The following is a 23,620-nucleotide window of genomic DNA, read 5'->3' on the forward strand; positions in this document are numbered from 1 at the left end:
AGACAATTATCTGGTGTGAGTACAATTTCAGACATTCTTCCTAGGTGGCTGCTAACTGTAAAAACCACACTGAGCCCTTGGTTGAAGCTTTATAAGAGTTGTGGTGGTTGCTGAGAGGCCTGGGAAGGTTTCCAACTACTACACCATTCTCACAGGGGTTAAATTTCATAAGGTTAGCCAGAGCGAAAGGCAGCAGGCCTGTGAATCTTATCCAGATGTCTCAATGGAGCGTGTGCCTGTGAAGTCCTTATATGAGGATCTAGATTAAATCCTACCTGATTATACTTGAGGAGTAATTGTTTTGAAGAGTCATCTTAATAAAATTATCAGCAACTTTCAGTCAAATGTTCTTCAGAATTTGAAAACCTTTTCAAAAGTCTAGTGATTTCTAAGTTACTGTATATTAAGATGATATTATCATATAACTTCATGCAAGTTAATTTTGAGTCTTCATAGTTGTGTTCCCTAAAATATGTGAATACGTTAATCTTACATAAATTTAGTCACAGTTAAGGTGCACAGAGACAATTTTCAACTGAGGAAAATCCCATTACTAATTTCATGTTGAAGGAGAGGGCTTTTTTTAGTAGAATGAACAGTTCTTTTTTGAGGTGTAAATTAAAATTTATACATCACTATAGCGTAAGATAATCTGTATTTAAATCTTGGTAATTTCATATTATTGTGGAGATCATACAGACTTGGAATTGTACTCAATCCCTTACCTCTAGCATTCTAATGCTTCTGGTTTTTGTTTTCCGGCAGTCTCTGGTCCCAGCCCACCCCATGGCCCCTCCCAGTCCCAGCACCACCAGCAGTAATAACAACAGTAGCAGCAGTAGCAACTCAGGATGGGATCAGCTAAGCAAGACGAACCTCTATATCCGAGGACTGCCTCCCAACACCACTGACCAGGACCTGGTGAAGCTCTGTCAGCCGTAAGTAGTCATTCTTGTTGTTTTAGGTGCTAAATATTTTGCTGATCATTTTCTAGAGTGATATAAATTGTGTGATAAGAGAGGTTTATAAGACAAATCTGTGCACAGTTAGCATCGCAACAGTAAAATGAGTTTCTAAGATTTAAGTCCTTGGACACTTATTCAGTCAGTATTAACATCAGCAGAATGTCTGTATAGTAAAATAAATTGGAGCATTTTCTCAATAGAATTTGGCTTTATTGACATATGAAGTAAAATATGAATTTTTTAAAAACATATGGCTAGATCCTTTTCAGGAGTGCTCATTTTTGTGGAAGCACCTCTGGGGGCCAGTCTATCCCGTAAGAGAAACTTCAGCTTTCATTGTTTGTCAGGAAGGTAGTTAACCACCTAGCCTCATCCTTAATATATGTAAAGCTCTTAATTCCTTCTGGGATACTATTAGTCTGTCTTCATGAGCACCTGCAGTTTTGTGGTCGAGGTTATTCACCCTCACTCTTTGAGAATAAGAAGTCATTTCTACCCTTTCTGAGTGTTGTGAAGAAATGTGTACATGTGCGTAAAGTCCAAAAATACGTTTGCATTATATGCTAATGTCACCAATGAATAGAATATGAATGTGCTACTTTGCTGCAGTTATATTAACTCACTAAGTAAGAAAGCACTAATTTAAACTAAGGAGCTAGAAGCACTGTATAGTGCAAAGATGGCTGTAAACACTAAAACATCAAATTGCATTGAGCTATGAAAGCCTACACATATAATAGCACTTTTTATTTATCCTAAGACAATAATGGTTCCTTACAAAAGGAATTTTGCATAACTATGGATGATGACTTTTACTAGAGAATGTTTCCTATTCCCTGAAAGATATTTCCATTTCAAAACACCTGATTTATAGCATCTCTTCTCATTTGTCCTGGGTAAAATTCAAACTTATTATTTCTTTTTATTCTTTTTATGCAAGATAGTAAATTCTAATATTTCTTTCTTTTTTTTTCCAGAAAAAAATTCAAAACTAACTTGAGCAATATTTCCAAACTAGAATTAAAAGCAACATCTGGCCTTCCATAAGGGGGTAGTGGTTGTTTTGCTGTTCTTTTGCTTTTGTTTTGTGTTAAGAGAGGAAGGGTAGGATAGTAGGTGGTGGTTTAGGATCTGGAGAACTTTCTAGAAGGCCATAACTCTTAGCACTCTCTCTGTGTCTTTCCCGTGTCACCCTTTTTGATCAGCTCTCTTGACTTTGACTTCAGCCCTTGGCTTCCAGGGCAGTGAAATAATGCCCTCACCAGTGACTATTCTGAAAGCAAGTCCAGTTCTCGGGGTTTGTCATGCCTGGCTGCAGGAAGAGGGAACTCTGCCAGGCGCGCCCTGCCCTACTGCAGCTGTTTAAGACCACAAATAGGCCTTTTGCTATCTTGTCTGCTGCTGGCCTTTCATTGGCGTCATCTTATGCTTTTGCAGCATAATTACAGGTAGATAGAGCGCCATAAAGTCTAAGGAGCTAAAAATATAACTTTGTAGGAAGCAAAAGAATAAAGCTAACCCTCAAATTCTCAAGGCGTAAGAGAAGGGAAGAGGATTTCAAAAGACAAATTGTTCTCCACTCGTTTTGAATTATGTAAGGTGAGTTGTGACGTCAAGGAGACCGAGTTAAATAACCGTAAAATAATAGAGTAATGCCACGTTTTATATACACTAAACATGTACTTGAGAAATTGAGCCAGTAATTTTTTTATTGAATCTAATCGTACTCCAAATGCAGTAGAAGAGTGTTTTATCATTTTTCCTAGAGTATTCATTCCTTATTTGTTGGTCTCTTTGATGTTTGCAGATTTTCTTAACATGTGTAAACATTATTCTTTTTGCTGTTATCAGTAGCAGCAGTCGCTGTTTGTCACCCTCACTCTCTTCTGTCATTTGCAAAGGAAGGCTCTTGCACAATCCCAGGTTTGATATTTAACTCTGATGATGGTTTTCTTGATATGTAACATAGGGGCAAGACATGACAATACTAAAGGATTGTATCTCAAAATCTGCTGGAAGCATCATTCCATTTAACACAGAGAATCCAATAAATAACCAAATTTGAATTGCTGACAATTTTGTGTCTTGGAATGTAAAGAAAGCAAAAAAAAAGGGCATTTCTGTTCAGGACTTGTTTCCAATATGGAATAGCTAGTTGGTGACATGGAAGTGACAAGAAGCTTATGGGAAAGTGACTCATTCTAGAGCTTAAAAAACCTGGTGGACATAATTAGAGATTTTAGAAAAGTGGGCATCAGAAACTTCTCAGAAAATGTAGGTATAAATCCATAGTTCTAAAAAAGAAAAAAACATTTAGAACTGAAAATTTAGCACTGTAATTACAAATTGACTTGAGGGGAGGGCACAACAGGCGACACAATGATTTGGCTCCCAAGGGGGCTTGGATATCTTAGAAGGTTATCTTAACAGAAGATGGGGAAAAATACCCAAGATTTTATAGTAGTGGCCAAATTCCATGCAAACAGTGCATGAAGTCTATAGGCAAGTATGACATGAAGATTTTAAAAACTGGAGAAGAAAACAGAAAATATTTTTAAAAAGCTATGTTTGCAGTAGAACGTAGAGATGCTATAATACTAGAGGAAATGGCAGTGAAAAAGCAGATGCAGTGACATTAAAAAAGATGACAGCAAGAAAAGCAGCCTCACCCTAACTCAGAAAGACTCAGGAAACTGTAAAGTATAGATCACCACGGTTAAGAGGAAGAGGTCATGTACGGCAGGAAGCTCAGACTGGGAGGTAACCAGTTGAGGTTATGGGAAATCTCGGAAACTCATGACTGCCACAACTTTCTGCCTATTTCTAGAAGGTTATCCTCTCAAAAAGAGCACATCAGTACAGTTAGCCAGCAAGTTTAGGAAGTGGGATGGTCTGGGTAGCAGAGAGGATTAATCCATTACCCCTTGACCTTTGGTCATTCTTAATTCTCTCCCTTCTTTAAAATCAAGCCAAACAAATACTCTGCTGGACCGTGCCTGTTTGTGTGGTCTTTGTCATATGTAAATATTCAGGAATGTCTCTCTCATTCAGACTTCTCAGGCAAGCTCTCTAGGCAGACGAGTTGAGGGCTTTCACTGCTTCCATTTGCTTGCCACCTTAGCCATTAGTATTTTGCCTTCCGGTTTTCGACGGAAACCGCACTGGCATCTTAAATATCCCTTAATTTCTCTAGCCTTTTTTAGCTGTCATCCACCTCTCCTCCTCAACTTTTTGCCCTTTTAGTTTCCTTTTTCTTGGTTGGCTCCTCTATAGCCCCATCCTCTCATCAAGTTATTTTCCACTCTTTGCAATTTTCCATGTTTTCCACTTGAATATTTTATTTGCAACTCCAATTCAACATTATCTCCTCTCTCTCAAAACTTCACTTTTCCAGATTTACTCTCCTAAACTTGAAGCTTTGGAGCAGTCCCCGTAGTCACCACGTCCTGTAGATTCTTCTTTGGCCTTCCTTCTTCCTTCATACTGTGAGGAGGATTGTGTGATTCCCTCCTGCTGCCCTGCAGTGTGACAAGTGAGAAGGGTTGGCTCCTGCTGCTCCCTCCCCTTAACCACCTCCCCATTTCCTTCCCTTCTGCAAGGCTAAGTGCACGCCCTCCCTGCTGCCTTTATGTTTGGACCACACTCATAACCTTCCTACTTAGCTATCTGTTTATTATACATCCCACAATCAGCATCTAACTTCCCTGCAGTTCTGTTCTCCAAGCACCTGTTGGGTTACATGGCGGAGTGTCTGTGACAGTATAGAATGCAAATAGCATGCCACCTTCACAGATTTCTCACCTAGCTTATAAATGCACTGTAGTCAGGGTAGCTAATTTTTGGTATCCCAGCGTTATCTGCCACAGTGCTAGGCAGTTACAGAATTTCTTAGTCAGTAGCCTGTGAAATGGGCCAAATATTGTTTTTATCATAAGGTTGTAATCATGATTAAATCAACTAATATAAGTAAAAGAGCTGGTCCACTAGAAGAAAGTTGCCTAGAAGAAAGTTGTCACAAGTGTTAGTGTGACCTGTTCCTTTGCTCCTCAAAATCCCAACTAAGTAGAATAAACTTAAATTATATTTAATCCTCCATTTAAAACTACAGAGGGAAAAAAAAAAAACCGATCAGATTCTCATTTTGAAAGCTGGGAAAGCCAGAGAAGTAGGTTATGTTAACATCACCTCCCACCTCCTCTCCCTTAAGGCTTTTTTTTGGTACTTGCAGAAGACTAGTTTTAGCCTCATGCTACCCACCCCTGATTTATTGCTTGTCATAATAATTACTACAACATGTAAAATCTTCTATTGTGTGTATAGTCTCTTTTTTTTGCAAATTCTGAAACAGTGTTTATTGTGAAGGTTTGGTCCATAGCTTTTCCTAATTTACAATGGGGTAAACGGTGTTACAGTCTCTGTTGGCGAAGTCTGGGTAGCTTAAAGATTACTGTGGCATTGACATTATATGAAAAGGTCTAGATAATTCAGTGTAGCAACAGCTTTTAAGGGAAGAACAGTCTATTGATATTAAAGCAAAATGAGATGTTTCTACTCCTACCTTCTCTAGCCCTTCTGTCATTCTTAAACCAATCCTTGACCAACCAATCCTTTTCCTTCCATTCAGTAGATTTCTAATTTATTTCAAAGTGCAATAAAACATAAGATTTTAATATAAATGTGAAATTAAAAGCAGCTTATGATATGATAGGCTGTTACTAATTAAAAGGAAATATTTTGGAAGTATAATTTGTTTCCCTGGTTATAATAGTCAATACATTTTTATTTCCTACTCCTTTTTTTTCCTGTTCTCTGCAATTTGTCCTTATTCTTTCGAGTACAATATAGGTCTTCAAAGGTGAAGCAGAAAATCAAGACAGGCCAACAGAGATAGACATAAACGACTAACTGTAATTTAAGACAGAATAAAGTAAATTATCATCAGTGGTAGCGTTGTGTGAGACACCAGAGGAAGGCTGCATTGACCTTGATGTGAAGGGATTGGGAGTAGCTTTCAGGGAGGAAATGACATTTTGGCCTTAAAGGACAAGGAAAATTTCAGGAGGGATGGAAACAATAGTGTCTCCCAGGCCTCAAGAAGAGCCCAAGAGTCGTGAGAAGTCTCAGATGTTTAAAAAAGCATGGAGGAGGCTTCTTGGTGTGGAGCTGGCATTCAGCAGTTGTTAGTCAGGGCTGCTGGTGACCCGAGGGGAGAGCATGGGTGTAAAGGAAAATGAAGCTGAGACACAGGTGGGGGCATATTGTTAGCACCTTGAACAAGAAGCTGAAAAGTTTGGAGTTTATTCTTTTGTTAACCGAGAAAGTTAGTTGTTGGAGTGGAAAAGAAGCGTAATTCAATCTTCTCTCTCTCTCTCTCTCCTCCCCTCCCCCTCCCTCCCTCCCTCTCTCATGACTGTAAGGTTTTAGCTCCAAATAAAAGGAAAACTTGAGTCGTGTTATCTGAGAGAGCACAGGAAAGGTGCTGCCACTTGGTGGTTCTCTCTTAGACCCCTGTTCCTCTGTTCCCCAGGTGTGGCTGTGCTTGTATTCTTGTTATTCACAAATGAGACCCAGGGAACCAAATGCTTTTCCAAAACATTTACTTGTCAAATACTGATTTTAAAAGAATATTTTAAGTTGTTGTGATTGTCATAAGAAATTAGGGCAGCTGACAGGAAAATGGACAACCTGAAATGGTTGTATTCTTTCTCTTATACATCTCCATTTTTCTCTGTAACCCTTAAGATTTCTTAAGCAATCTACCTGCTGGAAGGTGTTTTCCCTCTACCCTGGAATGAAATGACCATCCTTTTTATTCCAAAATGATTAGGCTGGCTTTAGGGAAAAATTTGAAAGTGAAGGCATTCTAGTAAAATGCATAGTTTTTTTTTAATGCTGAATTAGTCAGCTTTTACCCTATTATGAAGTTATCTTCAACATTTACTCTGAAAATAGCAATAAGCCTGCCACACCCAGTATTTCAAAATCCCTAGGTAAATAGGCATGATGCATTTGAGACTGAGCAAAATTCATAATCTTTGTGATTTTTTTCCCCTTCGAAAAAATGGACATCAAAGCAGAGTTGAGAATTTAGGAGCGATAGCATATTTAACTGAATTTTCTCCCTGTTCACCTCTTGAGTAAGCCTTATAGATTAATTTTCTTGTTTGTGTTAGTTGCTTCATTTCCCTTCTTGATGTGGATGAATTCTGACACTTTAAGAAATAGTTTATGTACAGTAAATCTTTGACATATAATCTGAAGTCTTTTGGAAATCCAAAAATTTCACAAAAATAATTTTAGCACCAAAAAAAAAAAAATCCCTATGAAACAAATACCTGCTTTCCAAAAGAGAACCATCTCACTTATACCTCTGTTTACTCTTTCTTCAGTTTTATCATTAGAAATATCAGTTGGCTTATCTTTTTAGGGGAGGTAATTTTCAAAAACCAACACAATATTTAGTCCCTTCTTGAGAGTTGCTGTGTACTCAATTAGAGCAAAACCATATTGAAATATGGACCCTGGGTGATGGGCTATGCTTCTTCCCTGGCTGCATGGCTCGTTTGCCTCTCTTAAGAGGCATACCTATGGTTCAAGTATACGCTATTACAAAATTTAAAATAACTGCAGGTCAGGGACTTCAGGGACTTTCAGTGTCATCATGAGTAGTAGAAACCTCAAATATTAATTATTTCCAGATGCCTACTATAGGCGTGCATTTGATATTTTGGTAGAAAATCTCAGTTACGTCTGTTTTCTAATTGATCTTCAGTGTAAAATCTGCTGGTGAGCACAGATATTTAGAGATTTAGCCAATCCTCCTTATTGTCAGTTGACCTCTTTCTTTAGTGTGTCTTTTGTTATTTCTGGGCATGATAAAGAGCCCAAATACTTCACAACCTGTTCGCAAGTCAATATTAATATTAGCCTTAGTAGAAATTAATTGGGAAATCAGCATTGAAAATAATGGTCTTAGCCACAAGAATTTTCAGAAAATCATCTTCTTGTTCTTTGAGTGCAGATGGTATTTACTTTATGTCCATTCTTTGTTCCTTTATATGGTCCTTGGATTTTTGTAGCAGCAGCTTGAGGATGTTTTACCATTATGAAGGTAAAGGTAGTGTCATCAGGAATAAAAGCCTCTAAAATCTTTATTTGGCAATTGTGCTTGGTTTTATCTAGAATTTACTTGGGTTACCATGAATCTCAGAAATTTAGAATCTCTCCCTTCATCTTTTTCCATCTTCAGTTTATAATAAATGTATGTGAAAAAATCCTGTGTAATATGTAAACACCTAAATAATGCTAGCAGCTAAGAACATTTGTCTAATGCTTGCTGTGTGCCATTAACTATGCCAAGTGTTTTATTATTTAATCTTAGAACAGTTTCATTAGTAGTAGTAGTAGCCCCATTTTAAAGGTGAAGTTGAGGTTTCTTTTTTTTATTGCTCAGAGTAGTATGGCTGATAATGGTGCAGGCAGAACTTGAGCTTGGACACTCTGCAGAGCCCATACTTTGAACCGCTGTGCTTCCTGCCTCCCCAAATAGACACTGAACACCAGGTCATTATCCTCATCCTCTCCTCGTCAGCACCCATGTTCCTCCATTTACCATGAGCTATAAAGACTCCTTTCTCCAGGACCCGAAAAGAGATGTTCAGCCATGATAGATAGAACAAGATTTTTTAAGAAAAATCAGCTTTCCTTAAGTTCACTTGAATAGGCAACAAGAATCAAAAGCCCAAAGTAAAGGCAGGAGGATAGAGCAAGAATCCTTCTTTTCTGACATCTAAGAAAGTAATTCCTTTTAGCATAGCTGGTCCCATGAAACTCAGCTCCTGGTTAGCAGTCTACTGTGCAGCTCCCCAAGAATACACAGCACAGAGAAGGTATGTAAGCTGTCATTCGCTTGATGCCTGAGAGGATTTGTGCATATATAAAAAGAAATGTTCTTTTAGGGATCACACCTAACAAGTCCTAACACTGCTTTAGAAAATAATGAGCATACAGGAGCATTATAATTTTACTGTGAATATAAATTGATTAAAACATAAGACCAAGTCATTTTTGGGGAGAAGTGATTGGTGAATCCCATTTTTATCTACTTTAACAAATACATGTTAAGAATGATGCCAGTGATTTTGCAGAGACACATTTCCTGCCCTCACGGAGGTTCTTGTCTCATATAGAAAATGAACTTTACACACAATGTAGATCGGAATGTGAGAGAAAGAAGGTGCTACCAGGAATACAAAATAAAAAGTGACTGCATGTAATTGGGGGCATACTGAAAAGCTCGGCATTTGCATGAGTCTGCAGCATAGGGTGGGCAGCCCAAGCCCAGGTCTGAAGACAGGACTGGCTTGGCTGCTTGACCTGCCTGGTATTCGCTGGGGTCATATTGTGGGGGGGTCTTTAACACCAGAGGAGTTGAACTTCACTAAGAAGGTGGGTGATACAGACTGCCTCAGGGTTTGCCCTTGATGGAATATGGAATAGAGGGTAGGTCTAAGGAGGAAGATGTTTCACAGATGAGTGTAAGATTTGAGTCTAGGAAACTGGGAGTTTGGTATCATTAACAGATATGGGAATCAGGAGGAAGAGGTTATTTTTTTTTCTTGCCTGGAAATTCTCATCCACTCTCAGGGGGAGCTTTGCAAATTGAGTGCTGGTTTGCTTTATGAGTTTATGTACTTTTGGTGTGGCTATTAAATGGAAATAAGTAATGCATTAGTTCCAGACTGGTGAATCTTCAATGCAGAAGAGAGACTAGTAATTAAACTTTATGTTTGTTGGCAGAAATAGGTGATTTACTCATTTATTACTCACTGGCCATTTACAGTGTATTAGAAACTTTCAGTCAAGATAGTCTTTATGGTCAATAATGATAAGATCTATATATTTCTCTGACACCTAATTTTTTTTTTTAATTTTAAGTCTTAGGGGTTTAAACTTTCTTAAAAGTTGGTTTTTGTTTAATAAAGTGCTTTTGCAGCTTCCTTGATTAGACTCATTTGGCTTCAGATTGGAGACTTTCGAGAAGAGATTTTGTAAGAGAGCCATGGGACTGAGTGGGAGGAGAGATGAGTCTCCATATATGGGGGATCTAGAATTAGCAAGGAAGTAGTCTCAACGCAAACAATCCTGACCAAGTTCATGGCTCTGCCAGGGGACACGGACCCTCCTCCTGGCCATCTATGCACTCCCTCACCTGGCCATGCCAGGCTTACGCTTTCCTAACTGCTTGTAAGGGCCAGGACCACTTGTCTTCCTCATTTTCTCTTTAAGGCATAGTATCTTCCTGCTTCTGTTAAATGTCACATGTCAGTGAGGGAATCTGAATGGGAGACGACCATATTTTTAGCATCAGCATTTACAAGCACAGTTTTAAATTTCCACATTTCCAAAAGACACTTTCCTATAGCCTAAGGACTGTTTCTTTAAAGACGAAACAAAGAGGCAGAGTCATTTGTGGTCCTAGAAGCAAATTGGGCCTGGTAGCCCATTTGGACAGGAGTACTGGTTCTTTCCAAAGGTTTTTCCAAAATGTTTTGTCTTCATCTCCAAATCTAGGCCATACATTATGAAATTATTATCACTGCCCCCTAATATAAGGCATAGATTTTGGTGCAATACTTTAACTACTTCAATGGCCCTTTGTAGCTGGCTGGACAATATTTTGTTTCTTAGATTTTTAATATGTCTCCTTTATTCATTATTCTTAGTTTCATACCATGCATTTAGCTGTTAAAAGCCATACTTACTTAATTTTGGCTCAGTTTTTTTAGGTGAAAGAACTCGAGCATTTACTTAATTAAAGAGTTTATTGAACTTTTTTCATCTCTAGTCTGAATTACAGAACTTTACATCTCTTCTAGTCAAGTGGCTATTAACAAGGAGTGCTCACCAGAATTAAAATTTGCATGTCCAGGCCCTTCTGTAGATTCTGAGTCAGAAGATTGAGAAAGATAAATGGAGAGCAGCAGTGTAATATGCAATTGTCCTGCAGAGCTTTCCACCTGGCTCTGCCTCTTGCTGGAACAAATTTCTCAATCTCTCTGTGCCCCAGTTTCCTCACCTGTAAAATTAGGATAATAATAGTATCTACAACACAGGGTTCTTGTAGGGACTCAGTAGGTTAATGTAAAGTCCTCCGAACATTTCTTGGCACATATTAATGTTATTGCTATCATTATGTATTTTTAAAAGCTTCCCAAGAGATTCTGATGTTCAGTCCCAGTTAAGAGCTTCTGTTTTAGTTCTTTCATGTTGTAATTGAGAAAGCTATGGCTCAGAGAGGGTTAAAAGACCTTCTTGGAGTCACAAAACTAGGAAGTGGCAAGCCTGGGAGTAGATCCCGTGTCTCCTGAAACACCTACCAATCTTGATTTGCCTCTTTACTTTTCATGAGTGAATGTAAACTCTATCCTCAGCTCTGCCCTTAACCATGGGTATGAAAATCTGTACTTCCGTTTTTTGCCAAAGAACTTAACTTTGTCCTCTCCACTGCCCAGCTCTTGTCAAAAGCTGTTGTAAGAAATCAGATATAGAGAATTGCCTGAAGGATTTGGAGCTTTTTTGTTCATTGCAGAGCTTCCTTCTTTGTCATGGCACACAGAGAAAACAATAATATTTGTATTACATTATATTGGTATCGTACTACATTATATTGGATTGCTACCAATGGATAAAGCTGCTCATTGCTGGAAGTGACAGGCCCCACCCAGTCTCCAAAGGTTGATGGAACCAGTATCTCCTCACACCTGTAACAAACCTACCTCAGCAGGCTTGCTTTTTAAAAAATTAAGTGGAAAAGCCCTTTAACCAAATGACCCTTAAACAGAACTACATATACAAATGTTTAAAAGTAGTACTTGTTTAATTATATGTTTTATAAGTACAAATTTGCAATGTTTACAAAGTTCATCAGGGAGAAGTGTAAGGTAGTTTTGATGAACTCGAAAATTTGAGATCAGGGCTCCTGGATAATAGTTGCAGAACTGTATCAATAGCATCTAATTTAACATATCTGATTTACTTTTGTATTTCATTTTGTTTGGACAGCATGTGGGAAATCCTTATTCACATTCATAAATAGTTGCAAAAGGTAATTTTTAATAGCTCATTTTATCTTAGTATCCTCTTGAGTAAATCTGATCTAGAAGCTAGAAGTAACCAGAATTTTTTTGTTTGAACTCCTAATAATGCAGCTATTTACATGCCTCATAATAAATCTAAATGTCAGACCAGGAGCATCTAAAACATGGAATCAGTACTAGTCAGTGATGTCACTTTGCCATGATTCAACCTTGATAGGCAGTTTGTTATTGTACAGCTGGCTATTAGATCATGGTGAGAGTGTATGCCAACTAGTTGTACCTGCTCCTGACCGGGCGTTTGTTTGAACGTGATGTGTATGCAGGTTGTTTGTATAATTTTATATGAATGGACATGAGCAGACTTGAATTTCCAAAAGAATACTAGTGCAGAGTTACAACTTTCCTAATCAGTGACTCCTTTGTAAAGAAGTTCAAATGTATGTGAAGGAGATGGCAGGGCACGTTTATGCAGCATCTGCACTTGAAGTGCTTAATATAGGCATGGTCAGCAACATATTAAAATTTATTGTTAAAAAAACACATAGCTATTTGTCCTTGTAGAATTCCGGCCTGCACCAGGGTACTCCAGCCCAGGTGATCATTTGACCCGGCATTGTACATAGGGTGTGACCCTTCCTACATGAGGAAGCTCCCTCCGGCCTTAGGGCTGGGAAAAACAGAACTTCTGCTGAGCCCAGGACTTGGTTTTACTCTAAAGAACACTCAGTTTTGTAATTGTATTTCCTTTTATGTTGACTGAGAAGTTCTAAGTCAAGTTTGCTTCCACAAGGGCAGTTTTGCAGGATCTCACTTTCCAGTTCTCATTTCTGTGGAATAACTCTACTCCTGGGTTTATTTTCCCTTCACCTTGAACTCTGTATCTATTTCTGTCTTGTGGTGTTGCACATATTCTTGCCAGCAGCCTCAAACTTTTTTGAGGAAGAGGTATAGATAAATGTTTCTCATGCTCTCTGTTTGAGTACCTCTCTTAAGATCACAGTAGGAGTGTTGCTTGGTCTTCTTTTGTCAGCTTGTCCAGCAATCGTTATTCTTATCAAAGTGGCTCACTTGGGAATGTTGATGTCTTGGATATCTAATGGCATTATTGGAAAGGAAAATCTGATCCCTTCTCTTAATGGCCCTACAAAGAAATGTGGATGCACAGCAGTTCTCTGAACTGTCAATAAACATTAAAGTCAACAGATACTCAAAATCATGATTTCCAGCCACTTTTAGCTTGATTGATATCTTCAGTGAAAGGAATATTTTTTAAATGTGATTTTCTTGGGCCAGCCCGTGGCTCACTCGGGAGAGTGTGGTGTTGATAGCACTAGGGCCAAGGGTTTGGATCCCATATAGGGATGGCCAGTTGGCCCAATGGGTGAGCGTGGTGCTGACAACACCAAGTCAAGGGTTAAGATCCCCTTACCGGTCCGGTCATCTTTTAAAAGAAAAAAAAAATGTGATTTTCTTACACGCATCCTCACTTGGAATTTGCTTTGGCCTTAAATTAATTGTCCCTCTTTTTAATATTTGAAGACAGGAAACATTCAGCAACTTGCCTGGATTATATGTTTTAGTTGCAGAAGTTTATTTAACCTGTGTTTTTGTTGCTTAACAAATCATAATTTCAAATTGTTGGTTCTAGCTTATAAACCTGCTATGGGCTATGCATCTGCTTTATTATGTGTGCTGTGAGTTCCTGATTAATTCCTTGATAAATTCTCAGCCTTGAGCTTGAAAGAACATTCTTCCTCTGGAAGTAGTTCATCTTGCTGTAGTTGCTAATTAGTTTCCTCTCCCCTCTCCCTTGTATTCCTTTCTTTTGGATGTCTGTTATAACAGCACCAGCCTTACTAGATAGGCTTGCATAGACAGTATTGATAGATCAGTTAAGAGTGTTTCAGGACTGTTTTTACTTCCTTATAGGGTTCATCTGTACCTCAGTCTTACTCCATAGATTTATGGATTTTCTGACCTCTGATACTGCTGGACCAAGGTCTCCTCCATGGGTCCCACTTCTAACAAATGTCCATGGTGGAAGAATTTTAATGCCACATTGAAGAGAAGTGAGATGACACTTTGTAAATGATCTTGAACTGCAGCAAATTAGGCAACACTTCATTCTCCACTTGTCTTGCCATGACTTTATGAACCTCCCTGGCGGCACGATCTTAGGAATGCTTGCCACCACACTGACACAGTTGCCAGGGTGTGTCACAATCTGAGCAGGTCTTTTCATGTTATGGGCCCATATGAGCCATAAAGATAAGTATCTTTGGACGTGTCCCTAAAATCTGTGTACCCTGCCGCTGCCCACAGCTGCACAAAATGTACAGGTAGCCCTGTCTCCAAAGACAAAGAAACTCAGGAGTCCTGGCTTACTGACTGCAAATGGCTTTTTCACTTTTTTTTTTTTTCCACTAAGACTTTCACAAGTCTTACGATGGCTAAAGATCCTATACTACCCACCCCCTCTCCCGGTAATTTTTCTGACTCTATCCCCCCTTCTCTCCTCCACCACTTCACTCCAGCTGTAGTGCACTCCTCGGCATTTCTTAAACATGCTGGACGTGCTGCCGCCTTCCAACCCTTGCGTTGGTTTTTCCTCCCCTACCTGCATTGCTCTCCTCCAGATCCTCCTGACTCATTCCCTAGTGTCCTTCAAGACTTTGCTCAAGTGTCACTTTCTCAAGGGACCTACCTTGGCCTCCCTTTAAAAATTGTAGTCTGCCCCCACATCACCTTGGCATTCTCAATCTCAACCTCCCTTTCCTTTTAGGATTTAATGGTCATGATACCACTACCTAATATACTGTACAATTTGCTTACTTATTATAAGCAAATATCAGTAAATATTTTTGACTGAATTAAATGCTGCTCTATATGGCACAAAGGAAGGCTGTTTGGGCCCCAAACCCTAATTACAGAGATGTTGTTATTTTGATGGCCAAACTTGGGTACCTATTTCTGAGGTACGTATTTCTCTCTCTCTCTTTCTCTCCCACTGAGATGAGCAACTAAAATATCAAAGGATATAGATTACAGTGCTGAGAAAGGCTATGGTGAAAATGAAGGCTTTAGAATTTGACACGAGGATGAACTTTACCTTCCCCCAAGATGTATATAATTTTTTCTCAACCTATTTTTCTCATCTATTTATTACCTTATTATGTGTATTTCTGTAACACATTAAGTATTTTTTGTAATAAGGCAGGCTACAAATAAATAAATCTATCAAGAAATGGTAAATAAGTAACCAACCACTTTAAGCTTTCAGCTCTTCATTTGTGACATCAGCAAATTGAACCAGAGATCAGGAATAAACAAGTGTCCATGTACTGCCTCATTTCCTCTCCCCTAGCAGAATCACTAATAAATAGATGAGAACACTCTTTCCTGCTGGGCCTGGCTGGGCCTTAGAATCCTTCCCTACACAACTCAACCTCTAGTAACTCATCAGAATTGGCATGTAAGATGAAAGCTTTCTGAAACTCTTGGCAAATCCCTTCCAGCTCTGTGATCCAGTAAAGGGATAATAGAAAGGGTTATTCTGCATCTTTCTAGGGACCTAGAACGGTGCTTATTTCAGATTTTTTGGTATTAAATATCAACATTAATAAATCCAAGTATTCATTAACTAGGCTATCTTCCAGTAAGGTCAAGAAATAGGTTATACAAATTAATCATTTTCTGATTATAGATTTTTACCTTATATATCTTATATGAATTGTTCATTTTCAAAGCAATAAGATACATTGAGATATATTTTGTTATCGTGATTCAAGTTACACTTAACACTTGCATTTCAGAGTCTTTGTTAGAACCACTTATTGTTGAACTATGCATATGCTGAAGAGCTGCCTGTGATAGATTTCTTGTCAGTCAGGTGTTTCATCTCCAGGTCATTTGCTGTATTTGATCAGTGCTGGTTGCTAGTCATGAGACAGGCTCTTTAGGCTCAACTACTGATGAGAAGTCGGGTACTTGAAACAATCGACCTCTGTCAAAGCCGATTCATTCCTGCCTCATTTTTGCCTTTGTCCTGTGTTCCTTACCAGTGGTTTGTTACCTTTATTTTATCTTCTAAAGTTTGTCTCTTTTAAGCTACTGTAAGTCCTTTCTAGAACAGGACAGGCTGTACATATATACACATATGTGTGTACATATAACTATATACACACACACACAAAAAAAAAACCTTTCATGGTTGAGTGCATAGATGGATAAATGTCATTTTTACTCTTGTAAATAAAATAGTGAAAAACATCAATTAGAAATCTTTTCATTCCTCTGGTGAAGAGGATATTTTGAATGAGGCACCTTTTGAAATGTCTTCTGGGGAACATTTTGGGTATCAAATGCATATACTCTTTTAAAAAAATACCCCATATTGTTTTTTGGTAGATTTATATAATGGTCCTTTCTTACTATGTTTTTAGTGCAATAGATGACATTCTTTGTCACAGTTAACCAAGAAAAACTTGGTTTAAGGTAATTAAATTAGAGATAATGACTGTGCAGGCTATTGTTCTGGTCTAGAATGGTCAAAGCTCAGAAATACTGTCCCTGCCCATTCTCCAAGCAATGGATAGTGTCTTAATTTGTTATTGTATATTTTATCCTCCTTTCTCAGTCATAGAATGTTAAAGAGCTTTGTAAAGTGTAAGACATTCTATTCAGGGATATCAGAACCTTGATTGGTGTGCTGTTGGGCTAGATTTGAGATATTGACCATGAAATATAGCAAAAGTCCTTAGTTTAGAAATGTGATGATTCATGTGATAACATATGTGAAAGTGCTTTTATATGGTGTTAGGATCAGTAAGAGTGTAATTCTCAAAATTGCACATTCCGTGGAGGGAAATTGGTGGGCAGACCTTCAAGTTGGTTTCACCCACAGTACTTAAGATTGGTTATTTATACCAGTACTTGTTGATCTCCAGTGAGGAATCTGATTAGACCTACTACTGTCTTGTGTTCACTACCATTCTGCTTAGAATAATTTTCCAGTTCTACAATCTTACTTGATCTTTTATATCAGTGAAATTCATGATTGTGGCTATCTCTTAAATCACTGGATATCACATGGATGCTATAAATGGGGATAAAAATAGGGTTAAAAATAGTCTTTAAATAAAGAAGCACAGTGTGGTGTTATACCATTACATGAAAACTTGTTTGAGAATCTTGTGTTTTGACAAGTTTGTATTTGCTTTGCTGGTTATGTGGTTTGAATTGTCTTGTGAGTGATAATGTTGGGTTTTTCATTGAAACTTTGAACCATTTGAATTATTATATCTACAGAGGCAATAAAGTATTGCTTTAGTATTATAAGCAATTAATTACCAGCCTTAGAAAAGAAAAGACATGGTCCCACCTCTGCATTAATACTAAAAGTGATTTTATTCCTTTAGTTCATAGTCATTCATTCTTTCTATGAATTAATTTGTTACATGATTTTAGTTAAAGCACAAAGACTCGCTCTCTGACAATGATTTTACACTTCTTTTTTCACTGGTGATAAGATCTTTTTTTCTTAGTACTCCTAGAAAAGGAAGCAGTGAATTTTCTTTTGTAACCATTCTTTTGCAGAGTTTGCTTTTTTTTTTTTTAAGAACTTCTGCATAATAATTACATTTAGTTTAAATTTATTAAGGCATCCAAATGAAAAGCAAGAGTTCTCTCTGGTGTTTTTTGGAAGGTAATTTTAAGAAATTTCGTTCAGAACTCTAGTGTTTAGAGGATCGTGTCATTGGATACAATAAGACTGACTTCTGTTCTTCAGTTCTTTCATTGCATTGTATTGCCATCAAAGTCTTAATTTTTTTTTTTTTAATACTTACCTTTTATTTTTCTTTGTAGTTACTGGCTACAAATGAAATCTTAATTAAGAGGCTTCAAACAAATGAAAGATTCAGTCGTAGCATGTATCATTGAGGGAGTTAATACTTACCTTTTATTTTTCTTTGTAGTTACTGGCTACAAATGAAGTCTTAATTAAGAGGCTTCAAACAAATGAAAGATTCAGTCGTAGCATGTATCATTGAGGGAGTTAAGTATCTTTTGCTTGCTTGCTGTTTCACTCAAACCCCATTCCTGTGCTGGTTAATATATCTTTAGGAGGAATGGACAGAGAATGAGAATGTGGCAGTTCAGGCCAAGTTAGGATGAATTTTAAAATAGATGTAATGGAGAGCTGGATATTTTCTGCAGTTTATCTGGATTTTAAAGATATGTTCTGATTCTTATTTTATATAACTTTGATAAACAAAATTTCGTCTTTAAAATAGGAAAGCAGGGCCCGCATTCAGCACCAGGATGCCTACTAGTTGCTGCCCACTTTGATTGGTCGGTCTGTGTCATACCAGGAGTTACATATTTTTAGTATCACATCTGGACTGGCATATCCATGGTAAAGAGTCCATTCCAGTGGTGAATAGTATTGCAGCCCATCTCTGATAAGAATTATAAAGACCCAGACCAAAAGAGGTCAAGAGCTGAAGCTCTAACTAAATGTTTTTTTAAGAATGGGCATACACAGGAGAAATTCAGTGGTTGAAGAGAACCTAAAGACTGGAGAAGACTTCTAAGATTTGGAGAACTTTGTTTATCAAGTAATTCAGCAAGTATCTATTGAGTGCATATATGCTAGGGTCTGGGAGATCCAAGTTGAAGTTAATAACACAGTCCTTCACTCTGAACAGTCACTGTCTCCTTATAATACTAATTTTTACACCATGCTTGGCATAGCCTAGACTGTTAGAGTGATATCCAACTTTCTTAAATTTTTAAACCTGGCATTACAAGGGAAGATAATTTGAACTACTCACTACCCCCTTCCCAGCTGACATCAAAATATTTATTTAGCAATTAGAACAAACTCTAAACAATCAGAATAAACACTGGCAAACTTATCCCCATTCTTCCCATCCATGAAGAACTTCTCTGATCTTTTAATGGGATTTTAAGGGATATAATTTACTGGGCTGTCTTCTCAATGAATAAGTAAAGGATAACATGTATCATTTGGAGTCAGTTTAGAAGCAGAAGACCTGATTTCAGGTAAACCTACCAGTTAAATATACTAAATATTTAAGTTTTAGTTTCTTCTTCTTTAAAATGAAAATGATGTTATATTGAATATGAATTTGTAATGCTTACTTCAGGTATCCTAACTTCCCTCAGGAGTGGGCAGTTTCAGGTCCCCCAGAAGAACGCTTTATTGTGTCCCCTGAAACTACTAGCCTTTCCTTAGAGGTTAACTGTTCCTCCCTTTAAATGTTGACAATTCCCTCTTCCCTCCCTCTCATGTATTTTCAGCTGCTCCTCATAAACTGATAATTTCTGATATGGAAATGTCTAGTGTAGCTCTCTTTTCTGAGCTGTTGTCTTATGTTTCTGTCTACTAGTCTCTAGGACCTTTATGTCCTACAGGTTACTCAACTTAGCATTGTGGGTTTCACGACAGGAAGAAAAAGGGTTCTACTTTCAGCTTTACTGAAATGACTGTGTAACCTTGGGCAAATTTGCCTATGACTTAGTTTCCTTTTTTGTGATGTAAGTATAAAATACTAACATTCTAAGTTCATTTTTATGAGATATATAGGCATATCCTAGATGTCATGTAGACCACTAAACCCATGGTCACAGCTTCAAGTTTCTATTACACTTATCATTGTCATATTTTAAGTTAAAGATTGGTCATGCATCACCTATCCAGTCTGGGGAGTCATTGTATACTAGATTCAATTTAATAAACTTTGATTTGAGCATCTCCTGTGTGTTAGACATTGTACTAATGATGGGATGATGCTAAAGTCAACAAGCAGAGACTCTTGTAGCCCAGTGCACCTAACACTTACCCCCTTGTATTATAATTCTGGCTTTTCTTTTCTTTCCTTCTCTCTAGTGTCTAGACTAAATGCTAACACATAGTAGGCACTCAGTAAATAGATGTGAAATGGCATAGTTGTAAAATGTTTGCTATTTCAATACACTTGCCTCTCGAAAATTAAAATTTGCCTTCCTCCTCTTGAATAGTTTGCATCTTCATAGAAGACATCAGTATTTATAGTGTTAGAGTCATAGGTTAAAGAGCTCATCAAGGCAGGCACAACATCGTATATATGGAAAGGAATGCAAAAATGTGTCTGCCCATCTTCTGCCTTTGGGTATGGCTACACTGAAAATATCTCAGGAAGGTAAGTGCTTAATCTTGGGTTAAAGTTTCTAGAGGACTAAAGTGTTGTCTTTCTTAGTAGTACTTGCTGCTCCCCTAGTGTTGCTGCTGACAAGTTACCTATTTTACCTACTTTACTAGCTGTTCTGAGGACTGTGTGAGATAATTAGTAGTTTTGTAATTAAAATATCAGAAATAGGTCAGTTTTATTGATTTCATGTGGACTTTTCAAAAACATAACTTTCAGGTTTTAAAAAAAGTCCATCCAAGTGGTAACAACTGTTTCCTTGATTCCAAATTATTCAGATTCCTAATTACTTATCATCATTTTGATTACTCTGGCACCAAACAAAAATAATATCTTCGAAAGATATGAATAAGCATTTGGCCAACAAAGGATAACATAGAAAATATATGCAGTTTTAAAATATGTGTTGGCAAGTCCTACAATATTGTTTTTAAACTTTAGCCTAATTTCAGTCAACTGAGTTTTTGTAGCTCATGTCCTTGAACTTTGAAAAGTATAGTATATAATTTCTTGAACTAATAACATATGGAAAGTAAAATAGATACACTGTAGTCTCACTTTCTGGATGAATCATTTTCAGGTTTTAGAAAGGGGTTTTGTTGTAATTATTCTCCTAAGGCAAAGCAAATATTGTAAACTAGTATTTTACAATCACAGATGCCTCACAAGAAGCTATTTGATGTTGTCCTTACTCCCTTTTTCTCTGGTTGATAATTAAATTTTACTCCAGGTGACTCACAGCAGAGGTCAGAACTTCCTATAATGGCAATAATGCACATTAATAACTGTGTGGTAGCCAGTAACACGATCCTTAATTAGAACCAGTAATCCGATGGCTTAATAACAAACCAGGAGGCCCCACTGAACTATTTCTATTTCCATATGCAGACCCAGGACACAGCCATGGCTATAATTTGACTATAATAAGGCAGCAAAATGTGGCCCAGTTCTACAGTGCTGACTAATGTCAGTTTGTCATTTTAATTTAGATTTAATTTTTTAAAATTTGTGATATTCAAAGAGAATTTCTGAAATGCAGAACAACCATTTATGAAGGTACAAGTAATGGACACTCTGTAAAAGTAAAATTACTTTTAGGAATATTCACTAGAAATCTGATTCTGTTTTGCCTAAGATTCTGCAAAAAGAGGAATTCCTAATCCTATGAGAACTGCACTTTGCGGACCCCACCACCACCACCACCACCACCACTACCCCGGGGTGTCACATTTGATTGAAATGAGCATTTTTAACCCAGCTGTAATGACAGTACTGCTTGGGATCATAGTCTGTTCCTATCAGTACGTGGATTCCTTGCCATGGTGGCTTCTCAGGGCCTTTATTCCAGTTCCTGGGAGATAATCGTTTTTTCATATATCACTTGAAGATCCCCAGTTTGTGTTGTAGCATAGTGATGACAGTGTCAGATTTTTCTTTCAAAAAGGGTATTGATTTTTCCTTCTGTAATGCTAACTTGATATATACCTATTAAGGACTCTTTTTTTTTTTTTTTAAAGATGACCAGTAAGGGGATCTCAACCCCTGGCTTGGTGTTGTCAGCACCACGCTCAGCCAGTGAGCTAACCGGCCATCCCTATATAGGATCCGAACCTGTGGCCTTGGTGTTATCAGCACCGCACTCTCATGAGTGAGCACGGGCCGGCCCTTAAGGACTCTGATATGAGCAAATAATGTGGATGCTTTGGGGTAGAATGACCTCTAAGATGTCTGACCTCTAAGAATATGCTGTTATTTCTGCTGTAATGCTGACTTAATAATCTTAAGAGCAGACTTGCCTGTTCAAACATTTAAATAAATAGTCATCTGGCACTATTAACAAATGAATATAATGCCTTTTAAAAATATTTTTGGTTGGGTTTTCCTACATTGCGTTACACATTTTGCATCTTGCAGTTACTGTAAGGGATATAGTGATATCTGTTTAGATTATTTGGCTGTTTAAAACATCTATAGAAACATATCTCTCAGAAGATGATTTTGCCTTCCAAAGTTTTATGGTATTATGCCAACCATTAATAGAAGCCATTTTCTTTGAGGAGAAAGGGTCAGATGTTTAAGACAAATTTCTGTAAATGACAGTAATAAAACTGCTGCTCAGAATTCAGGATATCTTAATTAGCCCTTTGAAAAACAAGTTACTTTCATTTGATTTCACAGGCTGTTTTACCAGGTTTTAAGATCAAACTTTAAGATTGTAAAATGAAACTTATTTATCATTGGTGGATAAAACAAATAGCTTAAGAAATGCCTCACCAGGTTTACTGAACTTTTCTTTTGGAGAGTGAGTTTTTTATTGAGTTTTCTCAATATTTTACCCGTAGGCCACATTAAGTATTTCAATTTAGTCATAAATATTTGAAAACATGTATGTAGATTGCTGGTAAAAGTTTAACTTTAGATCTTGCTCACATTCGTCATCCATGCTAATATTTATTGTGAGATTTGAAATGGAAGGGAAATTGAGATGTGGGATAAAATTATTTGGACATTTTAATGTACCACTCTGGTTCAATTTAAAGCAAAAAGCGGATGGTAGCATAGCTCAACTGCCTTATTCCCTTTGTCTTTAGGAACACTCATTTCTAGATGTCCCTAAGAACAGGGTAAAGGTCCTCAGATATTATCTAATTAATAAGCCCTTTCTGTGGCACTGTACCTAGATTTATGTTTTTTTTCAGTTCTGATTTCTTTTTGAACCCTTAACTCTCCCTGCCCCACTGTGAAGATGGGATTCCTCTGATCTTTAAGGGTGTCAAGAGGGAGATTTTCTGTCCTTGGCAGTGGTACCAAGTAATGAGCTTCAGTGTCAGAATGAAAGCTCTGGGACTCGGGAGCTCCTTTTTCTACCTTGCAGGAACAGTGATATGGGTGCTGGGCACAGGGAAGGTAATCATGGGGCTGAAGATGTCAGTGTTTATCACAGCGTCACTTGTAATACTAAAATATTGGAAAACAACCTAAATATTTAGAAGTAATTAATGAATGCCCATTAAAACATTTATAGTTTTTGTAAATCTTGTGTTTGAAGAATGTTAATGAAATGAAAAAAATCTCACACTATAGTATTAAGGGGAAAAGATTTAATACTTATATATTCAAGATGATTCCAGTTTTGTTAAAAAGTTATAGTTATCCACCCACCTCTTTAAATACATATTTTTTTAAAACCTCTAAGAAAACTAATAATTATTCTAGTTTTTAAATAGCAATTTTTTAACCAAAAAAAGAATATTTTTCTTTTTGGTCTTTTGTCTTTTTCCGTGTCCGGCAACGGATTGCAACCCTCAGTGTTGCCCCCGGACCGGACCGGGGACCGGCAACGGGA

General features: G+C 37.5%; 1 protein-coding gene across 1 annotated transcript in view; it reads left to right on the plus strand.

Moving 5' to 3' along the window:
- The first annotated feature begins 765 nt into the window (after positions 1 to 765).
- RBMS1 (RNA binding motif, single stranded interacting protein 1) overlaps positions 766 to 23,620 on the plus strand; it is an 89,402-nt gene continuing 66,547 nt past the window's right edge. The window contains exon 1 of the mRNA XM_008586488.1: positions 766 to 938. Within this exon, the coding sequence (XP_008584710.1) occupies positions 787 to 938 (152 nt within the window). The 5' untranslated portion in view covers positions 766 to 786. The remainder of the gene's footprint in view (positions 939 to 23,620) is intronic.

This window comes from Galeopterus variegatus, unplaced genomic scaffold, assembly GCF_000696425.1.
Source record: "Galeopterus variegatus unplaced genomic scaffold, G_variegatus-3.0.2 Scaffold3998, whole genome shotgun sequence".
NCBI classification, from domain to species: Eukaryota; Metazoa; Chordata; class Mammalia; order Dermoptera; family Cynocephalidae; genus Galeopterus; species Galeopterus variegatus.